General features: G+C 42.6%; 1 protein-coding gene across 1 annotated transcript; it reads left to right on the forward strand.

The window, feature by feature from the left end:
• Positions 1-3,530: 3,530 nt before the first annotated feature.
• On the forward strand, positions 3,531-20,934 carry LOC135480631 (influenza virus NS1A-binding protein homolog A-like). Its single transcript, XM_064760520.1, has 8 exons — positions 3,531-3,690; positions 5,048-5,345; positions 6,262-6,362; positions 10,813-10,993; positions 13,253-13,368; positions 18,862-19,047; positions 19,469-19,585; positions 20,527-20,934. The coding sequence occupies exons 2-8, from the start codon at positions 5,098-5,100 to the stop codon at positions 20,619-20,621; spliced, it is 1,044 nt and encodes a 347-aa protein (XP_064616590.1). The 5' UTR covers positions 3,531-3,690; positions 5,048-5,097; the 3' UTR covers positions 20,622-20,934.
• Positions 20,935-23,284: the final 2,350 nt, after the last annotated feature.

Raw genomic sequence — 23,284 nt, forward strand, 5'->3', positions numbered from 1 at the left:
ACCCTCTTCAGCTGCTCTGTTACCAAACAAGTCGTTTGCGGCGCAGGTATTGCGTACACCTTCCCTGTCTGCATCATCATTTCCTTGAGTACATTTGCGAATCTCCTGTCCACAGGAGTCGGTACGCTCCTGAGTGGTCCCCAGCATTGGCGACGATTGACTCTGCTGCATCAAACATTGTTTGCTGTCGTTCTTAGAGGACCCAGTCACCCTGGCAGATTGACAGCCGCGCTCTTGTTTTGTACTTTCTCCTCCTTCGCTTTGCCCTGCAGACTCCCCGTCTTGTCGTGATGCTGGTATACTCCTGTACCCATAGTCTGAGTGACCTCCGGGCGTGTGTGAGTCCACCCAACTGTCTTCTTGGTGGTCTACATCCATGTCAGCTTTCCCCGACAAAGCAGAGTCTCTCGCGCCGTCCGGAGTGCTGGAATAGGCTCTGTCTGTGTAACCAGAATCCACTGCGAGGCACACACCAATAGTCTCAACATCTCCAGAGACCGAAACCATTCTGGGGCCGCGGGGTTCACCGCCTACCCAAGACTGTGCGGGACTCATCTTTCCCACTGAAGCAGCCGAAGCCAGCATCCCCCTCCAGCCTCGCTCTTGTCTATTTTTAGGGGAACCAGAACTCTGTCTTTCCTCGTCTTCGTTGAAACTTAACATGTCCTCGTTGGGACTTAGCATATCTTTGTTGACTAAGGAGTCGTTGTCGGAATCTATTACGTCGTTGTCTGTGTCACCTCGTCTGGACATGCGCCCACTGTCCACGCTGTCACGGTCAGCTTGATCAAACTTCCGGTTTTTAGACTTAGGTTTGGCCCTCTTTGGTCTTCGCGGTTGATCCACTACGTTTACTCGAACCTCCATTTAGGTAAAACACAAATGTTCACGAGGGATGAAGTCGTGAGGCTTTCCGTCATCTAACGCCTTGATATTTAATGAAAATAGAAAAGACAAAGATGATTTCCAATGAGAGAAAGAAATTTATGCAAAGGAAAAAATAATTAAAAAAGGATTTCGTTTATGAGGCCAACTATATCTTTATAAATACCACCTCTCTTTTACCAATATTTTTCGTCAATGGTCAGAAATTTTCGTCAACGGTCGGAATTTTCCGCGAAATGCTGGTTACGAATACATGATCTTCAAAATTTAACGGCCTGAAATCGAACATGACCTTATGAGTGAAAGGTTAATGGCGTGGAATTGAACACATGACCTATTGGGTCAAAGGTTAACGGTTTGAAATCGGACACATCACCTCATGGCTCAAAGGTTAACGGCCTGAACTTGGAAACATGATCTGATGGGTCAAAGGTTAACGGCCTGAAATGGAGCACATGACCTCGTGAGTCAAAGGTTAACGGTATGAAATCGGACACATCACCTGATGGGTCAAAGGTTAACGGCCTGAATACGAGCACATGACCTCGTGAGTCAAAGGTTAACGCCCTGAATACGAGCACATGACCTCGTGAGTCAAAGGTTAACGGCCTGAATACGAGCACATGACCTCGTGAGTCAAAGGTTAACGGTATGAAATCGGACACATGACCTGATGGGTCAAAGGTTAACGGCCTGAAATAGAACGCATGATCTTTGTGAAAAGTTAGCGGTCTGGACACGAAGGCGTGATTCGCCTTCCGACGTGGCGTTAAATAGTTACCACGTCGATGTCGTCATACGCTTTATCTCGTTTTTGTCGTTCGTTGTGCATTACAGTCAGAATAGGGGCCTAGGTCTTTATATACATAAGTGCACATGACAAAATGAACAACAGAAAAATGTTATCAAGAGCCAAACTAGACCTGTTCGCTGGCCTAATGCTTAGATCGTCCAACTCTAAATTGAGAGACCTAGAATCAAACCCGGGTCAGATCATCCCAAAGAATTTAAAAATAGTATATGTTGCTGCCTCGCTCGAAGCTCAACAGTGGGTGGTTAGAGCAAAAGAAACATGACTGGTCGGCCCGGTGCCTGCGACATGGCAGGACTTTGGCTTTGAAATTTTGACTCGCGCTGTCACAAGAAAACATAGTAGGTGCACACACACTTTAATGACTCGTCGTTGCCGTCAGGGTACCATGTCAAGTACAAAGCGCGTATAAGTAAACAAGCGTGAAAACCGGTATTCCAATTAGTTGGCTGTGTGACTGTTTACAGCGCTGTCAGAAACGTTTGACATATATGACGTATATACACGTATAGATGCTGTATTATTTATTTATCTATTTGATTGGTGTTTTACGCCATACCCAAGCTTGTACAACGGCGACCAGCATTACGCTGGTTGCTGCCAGGTTTTCCTGGAGAGGAAGTCAGCATGAGCTGGGCTTGAACTCACAACGACCGCATTAGTGGGAAGCTCTTGGGTCATTGCGCCGCGCTGGCATGCTAACCCCCTCGGTCACAAAGGCCCCGGGTGTTTTTTTATGCAAGCTCTTGGTAATATCGGTATTCCCATCCAAACATTATCGCTGTCGTGTCAATAAAATACTCTCAAAGCACGGCTGAATGCATCAAGCAAATGAAATACACAGAGAAAAACCTCTTTCTTACCATAGCACATATACAATTCAATGTTGACAAAATATATTAAAACCTCGTAAAAAATATTTGATTGATTGAGAAATGAATGCGCCATCAGATAGGGGTACACCAGAATGGTTGTGACGTTCAGAATAATGGTGTGTACTTTGGACAGGTAGGCCTCCGACACTACAGGGACATTTTGGTTGAATAATATATCCTTTTTGAAGGTGTCAGCCGGTAGGTCCTGTTCGAGATCTATATATTCTGGGCAAGGGCATAACGTATGTTGTATTTTCAGTATGCAGACAGGCTAATCTATAACAGTATCAGCTCCCCACCCCCATCCTCACCCCCCGGTACGCATAGTACATAGTGTAGTAAAAGCGATTGTACCAAATCCTTAATTATCCATACAGGTTCTAAGGCTTTGTTGAAAACAATCTCATTGTGTTTCACCCGAGTTAATCCATGGCCAGAAAGAGGATTACACTCTCCGTGGGACGGATTCTTCAGTATAAGATTATCGGGTTATTGTCAAGTTAAGGTGTGTTTGCATATATCGTGGTTAGAGCACTAAGAGATTGACTTTTTTTACATCGGGACATATGGCCATATTAACTTCCTATGTTATAAGATATCGCCCTTAAAGCTTGTCTTTCCACGTATCAGCGAGCACAGCACGTATTATTAAACACTGATCAGACAATGGCATAGTTATAACGGTGCAGCGATTTAAATGGTCGATATACAAATATCCCACATCTCATGAACACGGCGTCAATTCGGTCAGGTACGTTCTGTTATTGACTCTCCCCCATCCCTGTTCTAACCCCACATTCTGGTAATAAATCCCTGTATACACAGTCCTTTGACCCCCACGCTTAAATGGCCACTTAAACTGCATGTGTGCCTATGCCCCCCTCCCCTCCCCACTCCCACGTTCTGCGTAACTCACAAACCATACCCATGTCATTTAAACAGCCAGCAGTCATACGGAAGCCATGTTGCGTTGTTCATTGCGTGAGGAGCTGTGTCTTCGAAGTAGGACTTGTACGACCAGTGGATAGGATTCCTAGGGAAGAGTGGACTAATTAAGGCGTGTCTTTGATTAAATCTGCTGCCTGACATGATTTCTACAGCCAGTGGTCCTTAGACTAGGTAAGTTATTTTCAAAGTTTTACTTCAAAATCATATGTGTTCACAAATATGCAGTGATCGACCGTTACCTGTTTATACGGCAGGCATACCAACAGTTACATGGTATTTAGATTTGTATACATATACTGTGAAAACCGTGATTGGTACATTGCAGTTAAAATAGTACGTCTTTATTTTGTCATTATTATTTTTTTCACGCTTTTTAACATTGTATCAAAACATAACCTCTCTAGCTGGCCTTCAGGCCTTAATGTCCAATTTACGTCGCTAAGTAATACATGTCTTCGGCATGGTGTTCCTGTGAGGCCGCACTGTAAATATGAACCGGCCTGCTCCAAGGATACGTGTACATTGTAGCGATATAAACACAGCATACAGAGTAAAACAAGGGCAGTTATGACAGTGTGGTGGTGAATTGTAACACGTAACCGGTGAAATACAGCCTTTTGTCAGTTCAATGACCGATATTGTGTTGTAAAGGACGTTGAACTCCAAGCAAACAAATGCTATCTTTACGATTATATCTTCAACGACGTAAGTCTGCATGTTTAACTCGGAAACAGATCTACTGAGGGTAGGGGGAGTGATTATTTTTCATGTTTTCAGTACCATCTGACAGACACGCGTCTAGTGTTAAGCTCATGTACATACCATCTGACAGACAAGCGTCTAGAGTTAAGCTCCTGCACATACCATCTGACAGTCACGCGTCTAGAGTTAAGCTCACGTACATACCATCTGACAGACACGCATCTAGTGTTAAGCTTGTGACACACTCCATATGACAGACACGCGTCTCGGGTTAAGCTCATGATAGACACCATCTGACAGACACACCTCTAGTGTTAAACTCATGGTGCACACCATCTGAGAGACACGCGTCCAGTGTTAAGCACGTGACGCAGACCATCTGACAGACACGTGTTTAGTGTTAAGCTCATGGTAGACACCATGTGACAGACACACGTCTAGTGTTAAGCTTATGGTACACACCATTTGCTGGACACATGTCTAGTGTTAAGCCCATGGTACACGCCATCTGACAGACACGCGTCTAGTGTTAAGCCCATGGTACATATCATCTGACGGGCACGTGTCTAGTGTTAAGGTCATGGTATACACCATCTGACAGATACGTGTCTAGTGTTAAGGATGCGGCGCACGCCATCTGACGCCTCTACGGTTAAGATTTCTACAAATGAACACAATAATCCCATGAGATAAATATAGAAATCACATGATGCACTCATAATAAGACAATTGGTATCGACGTTGAGAGATCGCAAGATTTCTTGAAATTTTGTACTTGTATATTTTATTTATGCGCATATTACCCAACTTAATTTCTGCCTTGTAGGTAACATGTAATTGTTGCAGATCGTCGTGCTAGTCATCGTCTATAAGATAATGCCTGTGACAGGTGCGATAAGCACAGAGAACAGACTGTATATTATAAGCCGCGACGGCTCTGGTGAGGCTTACTATCTCAAACTTAATCCGGATGGGTCTGATGTAGGGAACTACCTAGTACACGCAGAAAAATGGCCGCTCTGTGAAAACGTCACCGATTTTGGCGCTGCAGTGATAGATGAGGTCTTGTACATCGTCGGCGGCTACGATCAGAAAAGTAAAAAATGCATGAAAAGATTGCTGAGGTGAGTTTTAGGTGATGATTAAAGGACAGGTGTCACTAATGTCATCGTAACTCTCATTGGGATGATAAAATCCTTTTATTTATTTATTTATTTATTCCTTTATTCATTACTTCATTTATTCATTCAGTCATTTATTTATTGTTTAACGCCATACTCAAAAATAGTGCTTAATTGTAAGAAGATTTAGTTCAACATTAGTTCACCTGACATGTATGAAGCAATCTCTGTACATCTCTCGTCTGGGTGTGTGGGGTATGCCATTACTTTGCTTGGGTAAAGTTATTGATTATTTTGTAAGGTGATAAATGTTATCCATCAAATTTGACAGACAGTAGTTTCTTATCCCGTTGGGTTAGATGTAATTGAAACCGACTGGCTTGATGGGAAAATATCTCCCATTGCTTGGCATGGTTATCGCATCTTGCTTAAGTTTTGGGTTTTGGCCGACCACCGTTAACGTTGGGTGCAGAATGCTCCCGATTGCTTCGGAAACTTTCAACAATGCCTGTTGAATGACGCAGATCTAATGGAACAAGCAGATCTACCCTATCTCACTGTCCTTCTATAGGCAGAAGACAGTTTGCATAGTCTAACGTTCGCTGAAAGTTCCTTGTCTTCCACAAACATTGCATGCGTCACATGTGGGAATTGCACAGTCTAACGTTCGCTGATGGTCTCTTGCCTTCCACACACTTGGCGTGCGTCACGTGTGGGAATTGCATAGTCTAACGTTCGCTGAAGGTCTCTTGTCTTCCACAAACTTGGCGTACGTCACGTAGGGAAGTTCGCCAATATCTTGTCAAAGGTCGGTTGTTATTCCAGTGCAGTCCGGTTTCTAACCGCCGCTGTGTCAGTGAAAATTAAATGTGGTGTTTAAAACAATGAAATAAAGGAATAAATTTTTCCTTTTCACCAGGTACGACCCTTCGGACGGCTCATGGACACAGAAAGCCCCTCTGTTCCTCTCCAGATGTCAATGCGCTGTGTCCGTGTGGGACGGACAGCTCTACGTCAGTGGTATGTATCAAGTTCTGAAGATGTATAAATACTGTGTATATATGTAACAGGAGTAGCTTTCTGGTCGTTGCTGAACCGGTTAGACGAAACTTCACTAAATACGTTATATAAGCACAATATGTCTATGTCTAATTTTGCCTACGTCTAATATGAAATGTTTGACTGAAAAATTAACAATGGTAAAACTGATGTTTCTGCGAGAATGATTTTCTTATTAAAGCAAGAAGAACTTAAGAAATTTCGTGAAAGTTGTCCCCGAAAATTGCGTTTGGAGATCCGAGTTCAAATCCCGGTGTTACACTAACATTAAACCTTTCAGCTATGATACTGGTGACATGGCCAACTGGTTCCAAGAAGAATTGGGTTTCTGAAATTGAGTTTATGAGACCGTGGTTAAGTAGAGAGTGTATTTTAAAAGCATACAGATTTACACTGCTTGCTTCTGCAGCCACGTGGAGATCTGAGTTCGGTGTGACTTAGGCCTACACCTTCAATCTTCAATCCATTAAAAATATTTCATTTATTTATTTGATGATTTACGTCGATCTGAAGAATATTTCACCTATGCATCGACGGCCAGCATTATGGTATGAGGCGGGCAGAGCCCAAGGAAACCCGCAGCCATCCGCAGGTTGCTGGCAGAACTTCCTACGTACGGCCGGGGAGGAAGCCAGCATATACAGTACATCTAAGTTAAACTGATCAAGCTACAAAATCTCTCTTTTGAGGGGCTCGTATAAATTTTGGCAAGTTGTACAGCACAACTCCTACTCATCGCCAGACATTAGTACGACGTTGTTGTTGCACTGCTTGCATGCAGAATTAACATGCGGAAAATTAATCGGTATGTAGATAATTAATCGGTTTAAGCTGATTTACACAGGCGCAGTATAAAGTTTATGAAAAATGATGTAAATCCTACCGAAACCCAGTTACAATTCATTGGTCTTTCCCTTTTGCATCAACTGATTATATAAATATACTCACCTGTGCTCCCTGCGCATCTGTCTGCGGGATATACAAAGTTGTCAGTAAATATAAGGAAGCGTTGGACGAGATTTAGACTAACATGATATAGGCTACTGTGTTACACACCATCTGTCAGACACATGCCTTGTGTTACAGTACTGCACGTATCCTAATACCACACACCTCACTGGTGTACAGCAATAAAATATTAATTAGAAATACAAGATTACTCGGAAGCAGCACGGATGAGCGAAAGCCAACAGTAATTAAACCAAAATGTGTTTTTCGACCTCTGCACACGTCCGAATGTTGGAACCCTGACGCAATCCTATTTCACTGTCCTCCAATAAATATACGAACTTTCATTAATTATGGAACGGGCTAGAAAAGATCTAGACGTTTTCAAAACCAGAACCACAGAGCAATCGGGGGGATGTCAGTACAACGACGAGGTCTCAGAGTTAAGTACTTATGACATCATGAAAACTGGGTATTGATAGTCCGAGCATGTGCTCCTGACGGGAAAACCCCTTCGGCTATTGTAAATTGTGCACTGCGGTAGTGAGGTGTAAGGTGTAGTGAACTCTAAGGTTTACTGAAGCTCAAGGGGTTCTGACGCCTAAGGGGCACTGACGTTTATGGGGTATTGATGTGCTGACGCCTAAGGGACACTGATGTTTAAGGGGTACTGATGTCTATGGGGCACTGACGTCTAAGGGGTATTGACGTCATGAAGGTAATGGTGTCGTATGTGTACTGACGTCTAACAGGTAGTGACGTCTAAAAGATACTGGCATCAAAGGGTAATTACGTCTAAGGAGTACTGGCGCCTAAGGGATATTGACGTTTAAGGGGTGCTTACGTGTAAGGAGTACTAACGCCTAGTGACAAGAGATCCTGACGTCTAAGGGGCACTAACGTCTAAGGGGCACTGACGTCTAAAGAGTACTGATGCCTAAGGGGCACTAACTTCTAAGTACTGACGTTTAAGAGGTACCGGCGTCATAAATGTACCGGCGTCATGAAGGTACTGGCGACAACGGCGTACTGAGGTCTAACGGATAATGACGTCTGAGGTGTACTGACGTCTAAGGAGCATGGACATCTAAGGGGCACTGACGTATGAGGTACTGACGTCTAAGCGACACTGACGTTTAAAGGGTATTGAGGGGTAAAGGCTATTGACATCTGACGGACACTGACGTCCAAGAGGCACTGACCCGTATTTATTCATTTATTTCATTGCTGTTTTAAGCCGTGCTTAAGAATACTTCACTTATACGACGGCGGCCAGCATTATGGTGAGAAGAAACCAAGCAGCGACCGCACTCTGACTTGTAATGGGCACTAACGATTAAGGATTCTGACGTCTATGTGGGTACTGACCTCTGTGGGGTACTGACGTCTATAGTGTACTGGTGTCTAAGGGGTACTGACGTCTAACGGACGTATAAGGGGTATTGACTTGTAATGGGCACTAACGATTAAGGATTCTGACGTCTATGAGGGTACTGACCTCTGTTGGGTACTGACGTCTATAGTGTACTGGTGTGTAAGGGGTACTGACGTCTAAGGGACGTGTAAGGGGCACTGACGTGTAAGGTGCACTGACGTGTAAGGGGCACTCACGTCTATGGGGCACTCACGTCTGTGGGGTACTGACGTCTATAGTGTACTGGTGTCTAAGGGGTACTGACGTCTAAGGGAGGTATAAGGGGTACTGACGTGTAAGGGGCACTGACGTCTGTCGGGTACTGACGTCTATAATGTACTGGTGTCTAAGGGGCACTGACGTCTAAGGGACGTCTAAGGGGTACTGACGTGTAAGGGAAACTCGCGTCTAAGAGGCACTCACGTCTATAGTGTACTGGTGTCTAAGGGGTACTGACGTCTAAGGGGCAAGGCATCTAAGGGGTACTGACGTCTAAGGGGCATGGCATCTAAGGGGTACTGACGTCTAAGGGGTACTGATGTCTGTGGGGTACTGACGTCTAAGGGGTACTGATGTCTGTGGGGTACTGACGTCTAAGGGGCATGACACTTAAGGGGTACTGACGTCTGACGGGTACTGACGTCTAAGGGGCATGGCATCTAAGGGGTACTGACGTCTAAGGGGCATGGCATCTAAGGGGTACTGACGTCTGTGGGGTACTGACGTCTATAGTGCACTGGTTTCTAAGGGGTACTGACGTCTATGGGGCACGGCATCTAAGGGGTACTGATGTCTGTGGGGTACTGACATCTAAGAGGCATGGCATCTAAGGGGTACTGACGTCTAAGGGGTACTGATGTCTGTGGGGTACTGACGTCTAAGGGGTACTGATGTCAGTGGGGTAGTGACGTCTAAGGGGCATGGCATCTAAGGGGTACTGACGTCTGACGGGTACTGACATCTAAGGGGCATGGCATCTAAGGGGTACTGATGTCTGTGGGGTACTGACATCTAAGTGGCATGGCATCTAAGGGGTACTGACGTCTGACGGGTACTGACGTCTCAGGGGCACGGCATCTAAGGGGTGCTTATGTCTGTGGGGTACTGACATCTAAGGGGTTCTGACGTCTAAGGGGCATGGCATTTAAGGGGTACTGACGTCTGTGGGGTACTGACATCTAAGGGGCATGGCATCTAAGGGGTACTGACGTCTGACGGGTACTGACGTCTAATGGGCACGGCATCTAAGGGGTACTGATGTCTGTGGGGTACTGACATTTAAGGGGCATGGCATCTAAGGGGTACTGACGTCTAAGGGGCATGGCATCTAAGGGGTACTGACGTCTGTGGGGTACTGATGTCTGTGGGGTACTGACGTCTAAGGGGCATGGCACCTAAGGGGTACTGATGTCTGACGGGTACTGACGTCTAAGGGGCATGGCATCTAAGGGGTACTGACGTCTAAGGGGCATGGCATCTAAGGGGTACTGACGTCTGTGGGGTACTGGCGTCTAAGGGGTACTGACGTCTGTGGGGTACTGACGCCTAAGGGGTACTGATGTCTGTGGGGTACTGACATCTAAGGGGCATGACATCTAAGGGGTACTGACGTCTATAGTGCACTGGTGTCTAAGGGGTACTGACGTCTAAGGGGCACGGCATCTAAGGGGCGCTGACGTCTGTGGGGTACTGACGTCTAAGGGGCATGGCACCTTCGTATTTCCATGAAACATTCTGCACCCAACCGAAGCATTTCTCTCACAGACCTGAGGGTAAAAATATGACCTATATCCATCTGTTTCAAACATTCACATCTATAACTGTAAATGATAAACCCCTCACGTCCTACTTTCATCAGCAACAGGACATTACAGTCACTGAACTGGCTTTGTTGGAATAATATCCCGCGTATAACTGTTATTGAAATTATCCTCAGATTCAATATTCAAGTACAAGGATATCGACAAACTTCTTACATTTCCACACTTTCAGTTGCGTTGCCCAGGCATCTCCATGTATTATAAATCTGGTGTATTGCTTGATGCTTAGGTGGTCGAAAGACGGACGGACAGACAACTGGCACGTGTGAGATGTACAACCCCGTCACAGACACCTGGACTAAGGCTGGATTACTGCGCTCCCCCCGGGCTGGCCACGCCACAACTCCCGTGGGCCAGGACTTGTTCTGCAGCGGGGGAAGCCAGAGGGGCGACATCTGCAATAATATCTGGTATGACGAAAACAATCTTTATCTGAGTCCATTCCTTCACTGGTTCAATAAGACGGAACATTTCGCCGCCTAAATTACATATACTTCGGGCTAAAACTGTCTGTTGTTCGTTACTGTCTTTGCGCTTACGGTTTGTGGGAGAACTGGCAGTGTAGATGTAGAATTTCATGTATTACCAGAACAAATTGTCACTCCAGCTTGGACCCGAGTGATCACTGCGAGTGAACAGATGCCTCGTTATCATACAGTAAAGAAAAGATTGTCACATGACCGCTAACTCCAAGAACAGCACCACAATGCGCTAATGCTAATTATGTGAATGCCAAAAGATTTTCGGGGAATTAAGACTGCAACAAAACATTGCCCTTGCCCATGTATGATACCGAGCCACACGTGTTCTGCACTATCACGTGACAAAAGCTGGAAACCGAGAATTAATCCGAAAGACAACATATTATCAACCGAGTCAGAATACAACAGGTGAAGTGTACAAATGTAAGACTGCACTGGCTTACACTTATATCATGTTAGTTAGGACGCGGTGCCTTGTATCATGTTAGTTTGGACGCGGTGCCTTGTATCATGTTAGTTTGGACGCGGTGCCTTGTATCATGTTAGTTTGGACGTGGTGTCTTGTATCATGTAAGTTTGGACGTGGTGCCTTGTATCATGTTAGTTTGGACGCGGTGCCTTGTATCATGTAAGTTTGGACGTGGTGCCTTGTATCATGTTAGTTTGGACGTGGTGTCTTGTATCATGTTAGTTTGGACGTGGTGCCTTGTATCATGTTAGTTTGGACGTGGTGCCTTGTAGCAAGTTAGTTTGGACGTGGTGCCTTGTATCATGTTAGTTTGGACGTGGTGCCTTGTATCATGTTAGTTTGGACGTGGTGCCTTGTATCATGTTAGTTTGGATGTGGTCCCTTGTATCATGTTAGTTTGGACATGGTGCCTTGTATCATGTTAGTTTGGACGTGGTGCCTTGTATCATGTTAGTTTGGACGTGGTGCCTTGTATCATGTTAGTTTAGACGTGGTGTCTTGTATCATGTTAGTTTGGACGTGGTGCCTTTGTCATGTTAGTTAGGACGCGGTGTCTTGTAACATGAAGGACCATGCATGTTACTACAAAAAGCCATTTTGTCCTAATTTTTCATCGGCCACCGTTAAGTGTTTATACCATACTCCTCAAAGCGCATGATTTCACCGCTCCCTACATTCGCTTCAGGACCACATTACTGCCAGCACTAGCAAATTTTGTTCAGAAATCTTGAACAGCGCAGAGGTCACTAGGGTGACGGTGATGAGACGGGAAGTGATGTTAGAATGCTCAAATACCCTGTCTCAAACTTTGTTTTTAATAATGCATTATAGACATGCAATCTCTTTATCTAATGTTTGTACAACATGATTCTAATCAATATTTTTTTAGCAATTGTATTAATGAAATCTGATTAAATATCCAGTGGTCATCTAAACTTGTCTGGTGGTGGCAGTGATGTAAAGCGAGCGCAGAGATTATCAACAGATCTCATTGGATGTGTAGTAAATAAGTGACTTTCACTGAACAACTTACCGTATGTAGGTCCTGGACAACTTACCGTATGTAAGTACTGGACAACTTACCGTGTGTAGGTCCTGGACAACTTACCGAATGGAGGTTCTGAACAACTTACTGTATGTAGGTCCTGGACAACTTACCGTGTGTAATTCTGGACAACCTACCGTGTTTAGGTCCTGAACAACTTACCGTATGTAGGTCCTGGACAACTTACCGTGTGTAATTCTGGACAACTTACCGTGTTTAGGTCCTGAACAACTTACCGTATTTAGGTCCTGGACAATTTACTGTATGTAACTTTTACTTTCATTGCTTTTTTATAAATTTATAAATTCTTTTCTCCAGTCCCTGGTGTTTGTCACATTCTTTGAAGGCTGGTTATTTTTGTGCTATTCAGCCGTTGCTAACAAAACTTTTCACCGGTCCGTTATCTTCCATCACAGGTGTTTCGATTTTCCCCCTTATTTGTTTTCATTTGTTTGTTTCATTTGTGTTTTACGCCGTGCTCAAAAATATTTCACTTATACAGTGGCGGACAGCATTATTGTGGGAGGGAACCAGCCCGCTTTTTGAAAGCAGTATGTGTTTGCTGGTGGTATTTAATGTGTGTTTGTCTCTCTCTTAGTTACCACACACTCATTAGTTGCACTTTAATGATCATCTTCTGGTGCTCGTTAGTTTTGTGTTCTTTTGTACCCAGGGTGCACGAAGGTAAAAAGTGGGAGGAGCTTGACAGACATTATCCTCAGAAGTTACCCCTGTCAATCAGCGGTCACGTGATGGAAGAAGTGGACAAAACCTTATACATCGCCGGAGGTAAAAAGAACATTTTGGGTAATTAGGTAACCTAAAATTGCGACTTCGTGCATACCTGGAAAGTATGACACGAGCAAATCAAAACCATCATTATGAACTTTTGAAGGTCAACTGCAATGTGCTGACACTTCTAGGGACATGTTCTTGAGCTTTATGTTTCATATCAACCTTAACATGAGTAATATGTATGATGGACGGACAGACTCTATCTCAGCTCTGTTGAAACTACAACATCTAAGTTAACTTGCAGGGAGTATTATTTGAGTATATTCTTTAGCAATTTACCATTAAATCATTGACGTGATAATGTGTTGGAAATGAATACTATCTGTAATGACTTATTTCTTCCAAAAACTGACATTATTTAATATTTTTAATTTTTGTTTTTAATTTTTATTTTAATTTATTTGATTATGTTTAAATATGCACAAGGCGAGAGGCCAATTCTTTCGCACGTACATGTAATTTGTGGGAGTGTTGCATGTTGACAAGTGTTGCATGTTGACCTCTATACCTGACACGTTAGACAGTGTTTTCATGCTGGTAGGAAGTAGGTTAGCGATGCATCTGATATGTAGACCATTGTACCACCGACTCTATTTGAGTTAATTAAAAATACCGCGTCGATGTCAGACAAACCTGACACGCATAAGTACAAAAGTCTGGGCTAGATATTCATGCAACGACGTTACAAAATCTGATTGTGTCTACAGAATATCAACAAATATACAAATCACCAGAATGGATCGTCCCGTGACGTGTATCACATTTTGCTCATTGTACACGTAGGGATTATACCTGTTTCTGAGATTCGTATTGCTAATTTTTATGACGTTTACTTTATTCCAACCTATGTACTTTTCAGGCGACTATTTAGGGCAAATACAACATCCTGTTTGTAACTGCAGGATTTGAAATGGATGTAATGACCTGTCAAAGTTTTTATCCTGGGAAACATTCTTAAAAAAGAATTTCATGAAAGCGGATTTCTCCATTGGCCTTTCTGTAATTTGTCTACATCACTGTTTTCGTATAATTGTGCTCGTAAAGCAAAGCCTTAGTTCACAACCATTGCGGAACTAGCAGAAAATGCTTTGTTTTTACATATGTTGAGAAGTCACATTTTTCATTAAAGAATACAGACAAATATGACATGCCAAGCTTAATAGTGTCATCCTGTAGTACATAAAAGATAATTTCATGTATATATGTACAAACATGTTTTTATATCCAACATTATCAGATGTAATCACTCACCTGCGTTTATGATATCATCTGTATATGCGTTCACAGCTATAAACTTCCAGTTTCCGGAGTCCGTGTTTCATACAGACAGAAAGTAACAGTACCATCTATGGCCTCAGAATACCATACACTGCAGCCTTTAGGGGGCGCTCCAGATATTACATGACCTCAAACCCTCGTTATTGTTCTCAGTTGCTAAGACAAAGCATTTATTATTCAGGGTAAACATCGGTCAGTGGCATGCAGCGATTGATAGGTTCTCTTATAAATTATGCAAATTGAATCCCGGGGAATAAACCGGACTTGATTAATTGTAGTTTGCCACAGCTGGCTACTAAGTCTCCACGTCACGCGATTTGGGCGCTATTTGCCGCGGCGCCACCTTGCGGTGTAAGGACGGGATTTATAGTGTTAGCAACATTTCCTCGCGCTTGTACTGTTATTATTTATTTACGGGATCGGCTTATTTCATTATTTTATTGGTGTTATAGGTCATATTCAGCTACATGTAGATATCACTTTCACGGTATATCCTGTAGAGCCAGCACGTTTATTGTGGAGTTAAAACCATAGGTGGCAGAATAGTCCGAGCGCTATTTATGCTTAACACATATAACAAGGTACATAGTTTCAGTGCCTAGGACAGAAGACCCAACTTTACATAAATGGACACAAAACACGGAAAATTAGTCCAGTCTCAACCAAACGACTTTCGTTCAAAAGTTGACACATTAAGCTTTACACTAGTGAATAAATTGGCCCACAAACGTGCTTTCACTTGACTACATGAAGCCAGATATCCTTAAGTTTTTAGGTCTTTTGCTTAGTCGGACAAATCCGGTAACAGGGAAAACACCGTCGGATGACAATTCTGGCTTGATTTCTCAGCGATGAAAGCCGTTGGGGCCACAATATTTCTACGATCGATCAAGTGAAGTGTTATTTTAATAGAACACTTTGAAATACCTTGACTGGCGACGGTACACGGTAGGTATGAGACATTCTCCCTTCTTTTAGTCCATAAACGCACAGCTGTCAATTCAACGTAATCCGTCAGCTTCGCTCTGATTGATCGCTGATTTGCTCACAACCAATCAGAGTTAAGTTTTTATCGCTCTGACGGATTACAGTGATGGAGGCAGGTTGATCTGACAGATTTGCGTTGATAGCGTAAAAACAGAGAATGCAGTATAACTGCCGAAGACCGTAAACAATCAAAGTATTTCAAAATGTTTTATTAACAAAACATTTGGTTGATGGCAGAAATATGATGACTTCAGCGGCTGTCATCGCTGAGAAATCAAGCCAGAACCCTCGCCTGACGGTCTTCTCTGTGTTACCGGATTTGTCCGACTGAACAAAAAAAAAAACTACAAACTTTCCAGTTTCCGGCTTCGTGTAGTCAGGTGAAAGCATGCTTGTTTGCCGATTCACACACCAATGAATGTGAAATTGGACAATTTTTTCGTATTTTATGTCCAGTTATGTAAAGTTAAGTCTTCTGTCTCAGGCATTGGAGTTATGTACTTTGTTATATATATTAGGTATAAACAGCGTTCGGACGATTCTGCCGCCTATATTTAAAAAATGGCATAAAGAGCTTAGGCAAGACAGCGCACCATGTCAGGTAGCTGACGGAAATCCTGAATAACTTTAGTTCCTTGATAGCATTAATTTTTAAAGAAAAGAAAAAATAACACTTGAGAAAGAGACCTAAACTGCCACAGACATTTTTTTATGTGCTTGGTAACTTCACGTTTACCGTGATGCGTTGATCTTTTCGACCAGCAGGCGTCAAGCCTCAGCTGTGTGCCAGACCGTGAAATTTGCCACTTTTACTTCGAATGATCGAAACTTAAAACAGTGCCGCAATGGTGGGGTGGGTAATTGTTTCTCGCCTCGACCGATAGCAACACACACATCGCCACTCGAGTGCGTTGCACATGCGTGTCGAGATGAAAGTAGTCACAGGGTATAGGCTTGAAAATACCATTATTTTTGTCCATGAATTAAAATGAAGAAAGTATCAAGCTGCAGTTGTTTACAAACCTGTAAATTCCGAAACTGTCTCAAAGCATGTCCTTGTCAAACTGGCTAGCTAACGGCTGCTTCTCCAGCTGTCAGCTACACTGCATCGGTGAATGCATTGTACGGCGAACAGTGTTGTCTGTTCGCAGTCCCATAGACAAGTGTAACAAATCAACATTTGAATGAATATCGGAGATAAAGACCTGATTGACAAGTATCTGTCGTTAAGCTCCCGTAAAATACAGGGGGAAGTTTTCCAACGCACATGGTGTTTGGTCATTCCATTTTAGAATATTGTATGTGCCCGCCATTTCATTTCCGAAACCATGTTTCCATGTTTTCCATGTTTGTACATCAGTAAATTTGCATTAAATCCGTATAGGTAGACCAGAATAATCTCCAGACATTCCCCATTTCACAAATCCTGATCATAAACTCAACATGCACGAACTGAACATCGTGTTCGCATGTGCGCAAATGGGTGTACATTACCAGCTTTATGTTGCAGCAGTTGTAAACATTGTGTTAACGCAAGTCTAATTTATTCCTACTCACAATTTTTAGAAACTCAGTCACTGGGTAAGTCTTACAGATAACTGACAGCTTACAGAATCCAACATTAACCAATTAGATGAACTTATATTCATTGACCCGCCCGTTGGAAAAAAGTCAGCACGATTGTGAAGTCCCCGGCCAAATCTAAACAAGCAGATGGAGGCTCATAATTTTGCACACCGTCACGTGCCTAGTGAAGAGCCTATGCATTTTAATTTGTACTTTTAGGGTTTGATTTTGTTTCTAAAGCATTTCAGCAAAGCCATCATAATGTCATGCGCCGGTATAGGTGTATTACAAAGATATTCACAACACTTACATGTAATCTTTTTACCACGGGTATAATTCAAAACAATTACCAAAATAACAGATGGTCTGATCAGGATTGCTGTGATTAGTGGGTCCTACAAACAATGACGGAACACCAAAGGCTATAACCAGAGTTGTGGCGAAGTTGCATATCAATGCAACTCGGCTGTTTATATTTGAATACAGTTTCAGTTTTAGACTGACCCTTCCTCCCCAGAATTTCCAAACACAGAATGATATCTTTTGATCACGAAAGCCTCCTTTGGCAAGCTGTGAAGACGTACGTATGTTTTGATGCTAACAAAGTGGGTGAAAATAGATTTTCTTACGAGAAGAAACATGTAATGCCGAGTTCAATGTGTGTACTTAAAGGTGGAGCAGCGCAGTGGCTCGTTTTTAACAATGTTGTGTTTAACCAACTGAAAAATACTGAAAAAATAAAACTCTTCAGTTGGACCGATTTATGACGGGTTGATTGGATCACACGCAACAGACGATTAATTTCACCTCACGTTGCATCGGCTCACATGTTATTGAGAACATCCAAAGTCTGAGTAGAGGTTAAGTGTGTAACATGTTCGCTGTACCTGCACGTGTGTTGACGGTTTACCCAGGTGTGCCATTCATTTACCTGATCAGATTTCCCCTACATCCTCTTACCCTGTTCTGTCAACTTTCCCACGGGAGTTAAGTGACATTCAGAGTTAGGTGACGTATACAGAAACAGACGCGCCCTTAAATTGTAGAAAGAACTCGCGCCTGATTGGATAAAATTTAAAATTTATCGGCGCTTTCGATTGTCTCAATGTATTCTATTTTGCTTACACTGAACTGCGATACCTCAGTTCTTTTACATCAAAAAGGTATGCTTTATAAATTTCCTGCGTGATACCTTTTCGATGCTTATATATGTTTGGTGTAAGTTGTCTTTTGGTTTAGGTAATACATATAGAACAACTAATCAGTGTCTGGGACCTGATTGACCTCTGCTCACCTGGAGCTTACCTGGGTAACATCAGTTTTACGATGTAATTTACGACGTCTTCAGACGCAATTGCATGTGTACATAAACAGTGCCGTTATCAGGTCAATCTTTGTGTACTTATTGACAAGCATGGGCGTCATAGACAACTGTTCTTGATTAGATGAATGGTGGACTTATTAAGTTTGTCAGCATTGAACGTTTGCGAGGCCTTGACCCATCAAAATCAGGCAAATAGCTAATTTATCAAGTTCCTCATGGCAAGTTTGTGTTTGTGTTTTTTCCCATATTATATCACAAGTAGCAATATTAAGTCAGTCAGAAGTTTGAAGAGGCTGTAGCTCAATGACCTTGACCCTTCTCCTTGTTTTCAGGCGTCCACTCAGAGGAGACGGATGACGGCCAACCCACTGAGCCTGTCACCAACCGCCGGACCGTAGGGTTTTACCCTCTAGTCCCCACCCTAGAGCATTCGTCAGAGATGGAGCTGTTCTCTCCGTGGATCCATACCCTACCGGACATGAACTTTCCCCGCTACAACGCTGCCAGTACAGTGCTCGGTAAGGTCAACTTACTTCATGACTGAATTAATGCTGTTTTCAAGATTCCAAAAGTTGGTATGTGCTTTAAGCAATTCATTTGTTCACAGACAGGCGGGTACAACATATTGCATTTTCACTGAAAGTACTCACATTTGATTCCTATTTATTTAAGGAAATAAGTATATAGTTTACTGAGAAATTTAAGCAGATTAAAAAACTCGTATTATTTTGACAACAGTAGGGCACTGCACATAGTCCGTAAAGCTCACCCTAGGATCTGAACATTTAAATCAATATGTATATTGTTAAATGACAAAAACGATCTTTCAGAAATCAGGACATATTTTATAAATACAGTGTTTAGTGGACTTTCTGGTGACGTTAAGTGGACTTTCTGATGACGTTTACCCTACTTTTCTTTGTCCTTGCCTATAATAAGGTCATCGCATTTACGTGTTTGGTGGGTCACGTGTCGAGACGGGAGAAGAGGTGAAAACGTGTGAATACCTCGACACCAGGGAGCGCAAATGGTGCGTCGGCCATAAATTCAAGAAAGGTTTGTTCCATTTATGACGCATTTTGTGACTGTTCATGTAATGCGTGACTTATTTTCTAAATAACATCAGACAACGGGAAGGTCAACATATCACCTTGGCAACCAAACTTTACGTCATTTTATACAAAAGGGGGCCACCGTGACTGAGGTGCTTAGCGTGCCAGTGCGGCGTAAAGACACAGGAGCCTCTAACCTATGCGGTTGCTGTGAGTTCAAGTCCAGCTATTGCTGTCTTCCACTCCCGCCGTACGCGAAAAGATCTACCAGCAACCTGCGGATGATCACGGGATTACCAGGGCTGGCTGCCGTTGTAAAAGTGAAATATTCTTGAGTTAGGCAAATCAAATAAATAAATAAATATTATACGAAAGAAAATATCAAAATACATTACCATTATACTTTTAGCCCATGGAAATTATTTGACTGGAGCTTGGAACGGGACTCAATGATTTTTGTTTAATACGATGGTAGATAGGAATATCGGTTACCCACAGCCCTTCACAATGCACCTGACACTTGATTACTTGACACCCGCCATATCCGACGAATTCTGTAGACCTATCCACGCCGCACATCTCATTGGTCAGTGACTCATGGACATTTGTGGCAAGAAGAACGAATTAGTGGAAAAGAGACGACTAGGCCCCGCCCCATATATAAATTAGAGAGCGTCTTATCCACCAACCTTTTCAGAATCACAGGCTCTCCTAATCCCTTTCTTGAATCATGTATAGAAACAATGGAATATGTCCATGGAAACAGTATTTCATCTGAAATATGTTTGTGCATGTACGTGTATAGAATAAGCCTATATCTCAAACCTGCATATGGTCAGCGTATCTCCAGACATGATTTCCAGCAAGAACTTCCTGTTCCCTTAAAACAAAGGTCTTGCAGAAATCCCTCCAGAAGTAAACATCCGCTTTATTTTTGTATTCCAGTCAAGTTCTCGAATGTGTGCTGCGCGAAGATGAAGGTTACCATACTGCCGGAGATACCTGACACGCCCACGGAGTATAAATGGGTGCTTTGGTGACAGGACACGCCCACTAAGTATAAGTGGGTTCTGTGGTGACGGGACACGCCCACTAAGTATAAATGGGTTCTGTGGTGACAGGACACGCCCGCGGAGTATAAGTGGGTTATGTGGTGACAGGACACGTCCTCCGAGTATAAATGGGTTCTGCGGTGACAGGACACGTCCATCGAGTATAAGTGGGTTCTGTGGTGACAGGAAACGTCCACCGAGTATAAGTGGGTTCTGTGGTGACAGGACACGTCCACCGAGTATAAGTGGGTTATGTGGTGACAGGACACGTCCTCCGAGTGTAAATGGGTTCTGCGGTGACAGGACACGTCCACCGAGTATAAGTGGATTCTGTGGTGACAGGACAACGCCGACAGGACAACGGTTTTGTGGCATCGACTGGCTTTAGCCTGCCGAGAATAGATGGACATTTCTCTCTGGGTGCATGATGTTGCATGTGTACTGAGTTGTATCAGTATTTCCTCCGGATGTTGTTGTCATGACATCATCCTTGAATCGCCACAGCTACTCTACCATATCACAATTCACGCTGTATTCTATCGTCATAAACTCTGACTGTATCGCCATAAACTGAATATTCCCAATGTATTTTATCGGCATTAACACTGATTGTATCGCCATAAACTCTCAATGTATTGCTATAAACTCTTAGTGTATTGCCATAAAGTCGGATTACATCGTCATTCTCACTATATTGTACCGGTATACACTCTGCATAGCCATTCTCACATGATTGTATCGCCGTAAACTCTGATTGCATCGCCATTCTCAATTGATTGTTTCACCATAAACTGGTTGTGTAGCCATTTTCTCTTAATTGTATCGCCATAAACTCTGATTGCATCACAGTTCTCATTGTATCGCTATAAGCTATCGTGACAGAGAAAGGCCATCACATACACAATATATTAGGTACTGATATTTAGTTTTATTTAAGACACTCAAGCGCAGTTTAATTTGTTTTACTTCAGTCCTTAGATTGGAACGTATTTGAAAGCTGTACGGACGTTGTCACATTGATTTAAATCCTGTTTTGTATTGTATTCCCTTACTTCATTCCTTTGTTAAAAGCAGCGCTGATCGTTGTTTAGAGCTTGCCACATTGTTTTATCTCATCCTGCCCTAATTTATCTCATCCTGTCGTTTGTTTTATGGGGTTTGTCATGTTGCCTTATCCCATCCTGTGGTTTGTCGTATAGAACTTGTTACACTACATTATCCCGCCCTGTCGTTTGTTGTATTAGGCTAGACACATTACATTATACCATTTGTGGTTTGTTGTATAAAGCTTGTTACACTACATTATCGCGTACGGTGGTTTGTTCTATAAAGTTTGTCACATTATTTTATCACATTCTGTGGTTTGACGAATAGAGCTTGTCACATCACTTTATCCCGTCCTGTCGTTTGTTGTATGAAGCTTGTCACATTACATTATCCCATGCTGTTGTTTGTTGTATAAAACTGGTCACATTACATTATCTCATCCTGTCGTTTGTTGTATGAGGCTTGTCACATTACATTATCCCATGCTGTTGTTTGTTGTATAAAACTGGTCACATTACTTTATCCCATCCTGTCGTTTGTTGTATAGAGCTTGTCACACTTTATCCCATCCCGTTGTTTGTTGTATAGAGTTTGTCACATAACTTTATCCCATCCCGTTGTTTGTTGTATAGAGCTTGTCACATTACTTTATCCCATCCTGTCGTTTGTTGTATAGAGCTTGTCACACTTTATCCCATCCTGTCGTTTGTTGTATAGAGTTTGTCACATTACTTTATTCCATCCTGTAGTTTGTTGTATAGAGCTTGTCACATTACATTATCCCATCCTGTCGTTTGTTGTATAGAGTTTGTCACTTTACTTTATTCCATCCTGTAGTTTGTTGTATAGAGTTTGTCACATTACTTTATTCCATCCTGTCGTTTGTTGTATAGAGTTTGTCACATTGCTTTATTCCATCCTGTAGTTTGTTGTATAGAGTTTGTCACATTACTTTATTCCATCCTGTAGTTTGTTGTATAGAGTTTGTCACATTACTTTATTCCATCCTGTAGTTTGTTGTATAGAGCTTGTCACATTACTTTATTCCATCCTGTAGTTTGTTGTATAGAGCTTGTCACATTACTTTATTCCATCCTGTCGTTTGTTGTATAGAGTTTGTCACATTGCTTTATTCCATCCTGTAGTTTGTTGCATAGAGCTTGTCGCGTTACTTTATCCCATCCCGTAGTTTGGAGCCCGTGTATTCTTTGTTGCTATTCCCACAGGCATATGTAGCTAGACATTTTGACCCTTGTTAAAATAGAATATCTCGATGATAAAACACAGTGTAAGCCCATCCGATTCATTCATGGAGACAAATATTAACCAAAATCTTTGCGACTTAAAGTTTAGCTTAAATTTACATATACATGCATGTGGTGCAAATTACATTGACCGATTTTCCGTAGAAATAAGGAATACTCTGTTATTACACCTGTGAATTTAGCATTGATTTGTTCCGGTCTCCTGGTCTCCTGTAGGCCTACTCAAAAATTCAAATTCATATTCAACACATCAAGCACATAGTGTGCAACATAGTTATAAGCTCCAAGTCACCATTGTAATAAACAAGTTTATCACGTGCACGTTAAGTAAATATTGTT

Source organism: Liolophura sinensis, chromosome 13, assembly GCF_032854445.1.
Source record: "Liolophura sinensis isolate JHLJ2023 chromosome 13, CUHK_Ljap_v2, whole genome shotgun sequence".
Taxonomy (NCBI): Eukaryota; Metazoa; Mollusca; class Polyplacophora; order Chitonida; family Chitonidae; genus Liolophura; species Liolophura sinensis.